Genomic DNA, 1,447 nt, shown 5'->3' on the forward strand with positions numbered 1-1,447 from the left:
CTGCGGCCGCCGGCGGCTCAGGAGCTCTGTGGGGAGAGAAAAGGGGGTGAGAGAGGGGTGGGGGGACAGGGGGGACCCAAAGGCTGTGGGAGAGCAAGGGGGGGACACGACCCCCATTTGGGGACCCCCTTTACCTTCTCCCACAGGTAGAAGCTGAGCCCCAGTGCCAGGAAGACCAAGCCCAAGACGAAGCCCCCGACCCCCACCAGGATCTTGCTGCGGACGGTGTCCGGTGGCATCTCTGGGGGGAGCCGGGGGGGTCAGCACCCCCAAAACCTCCTCCCACGCCCCCCCCGGCACCCCACAGAGCCCGGCCCGCTCTCCCCCAGCCCACCCGGGGGTCCCTGAAACCTCCTGCCAGTCCCTTCCCAGCCCCTGCAGGGATCCCACCTGGCCCCTCCCGGCCCCTTGAGGACCCTCCCACTCTCCTCCCATCCCCAAACTCCCTCCCAGTCGCCCCCAGTCGCCCCCCCCGGTGCTGGGGGGGCCGGGCCGTACCCCAGTGCCGGCTGAGGGGGTGCTCCAGGCTGACGTGCTCCACCTGGCAGCTGTAGGTGACCCCGCGCCGGGGGGGGATTTCCAGCAGCACCAGCACCTGGTAGGTCCAGTCCCCTGTGGGGACCACGTCGGTGGCCACCACGTGCTCCGGCAGCTCCTGCCCATCCTGGAACCACCTCACCTGCACCGGCGCAGGGTAGAAATCCATCACGGAGCAGAGCAGGCGGCCGGGGCCGGGCTGGGAGCTCGACGGCACCAGCGAGATGGACACGCTGGGGGGCACTGGGAGGGACGGGGGAGACACTGGGCTCAGCTGGGGGGCACTGGGAGGGACGGGGGAGACACTGGGATCAGCTGGGGGGCACTGGGAGGGAGGGCAGAGGGCTTGGAGGACATTGGGAGGGCTTGTAGGACATAGGGACTGTGAGGGACTGGGATGGCAGTTGGGGGGGACTGGGAATAGACTGGGGTAGAAGGGGAGGGGCTGCGAGGGCACTGGGGAGAGAGTTGGGTGACCTGGGAGTGAAGTAAGAGGGTCTGGGAGTCGAATGAGATGGTCTGGGATGGACTAGGAATGACTGGTCTGGACTGGGAAGGAAGCGAGCGGGACTGGGAGGCTGAGTCGTGGTGAGGGACTCTTTGGTTTGGGTCTGCCTGGCAACTGGAGCGTCATCAGAGAGACGCGCTGGGATTGGCTGAGGGGCGTGAGCTCGGTGGCCGCAGAGGGGTGGAGACGCGGGGGGGCACTGGGAGAGACTGGGATGGACTGGGAAAGACTGGAGGGCACTGGGAGGGGGCAAAAGGCCAAGCGGAGGGGCACAGGCAGGGCTGAGGGGTCTGGGGTGATTCCCGGGGTGATTTAATGGGCTCCAGGGTCATTCCCGGGGCAGGGACCGAGGGGACCCGCTCTGCCCCACGCTCACCTCTGCGGTTCACCAGGAACGGGGTG

At 68.1% G+C, this 1,447-nt stretch overlaps 1 protein-coding gene across 1 annotated transcript; it reads right to left on the reverse strand.

The window, feature by feature from the left end:
- Nucleotides 1-111: 111 nt before the first annotated feature.
- On the reverse strand, nt 112-1,443 carry LOC113942524 (class II histocompatibility antigen, B-L beta chain-like; the record flags this gene model as incomplete). The annotated part of the gene is made up of 3 exons (XM_027633638.1): nt 112-241; nt 499-780; nt 1,422-1,443. Coding segments are annotated over 3 exons (434 nt in total), but the record flags the coding sequence as incomplete, so codon positions are not given.
- Nucleotides 1,444-1,447: the final 4 nt, after the last annotated feature.

This window comes from Corapipo altera, unplaced genomic scaffold (assembly GCF_003945725.1).
Source record: "Corapipo altera isolate COAL_440 unplaced genomic scaffold, ASM394572v1 46920, whole genome shotgun sequence".
Taxonomy (NCBI): domain Eukaryota; kingdom Metazoa; phylum Chordata; class Aves; order Passeriformes; family Pipridae; genus Corapipo; species Corapipo altera.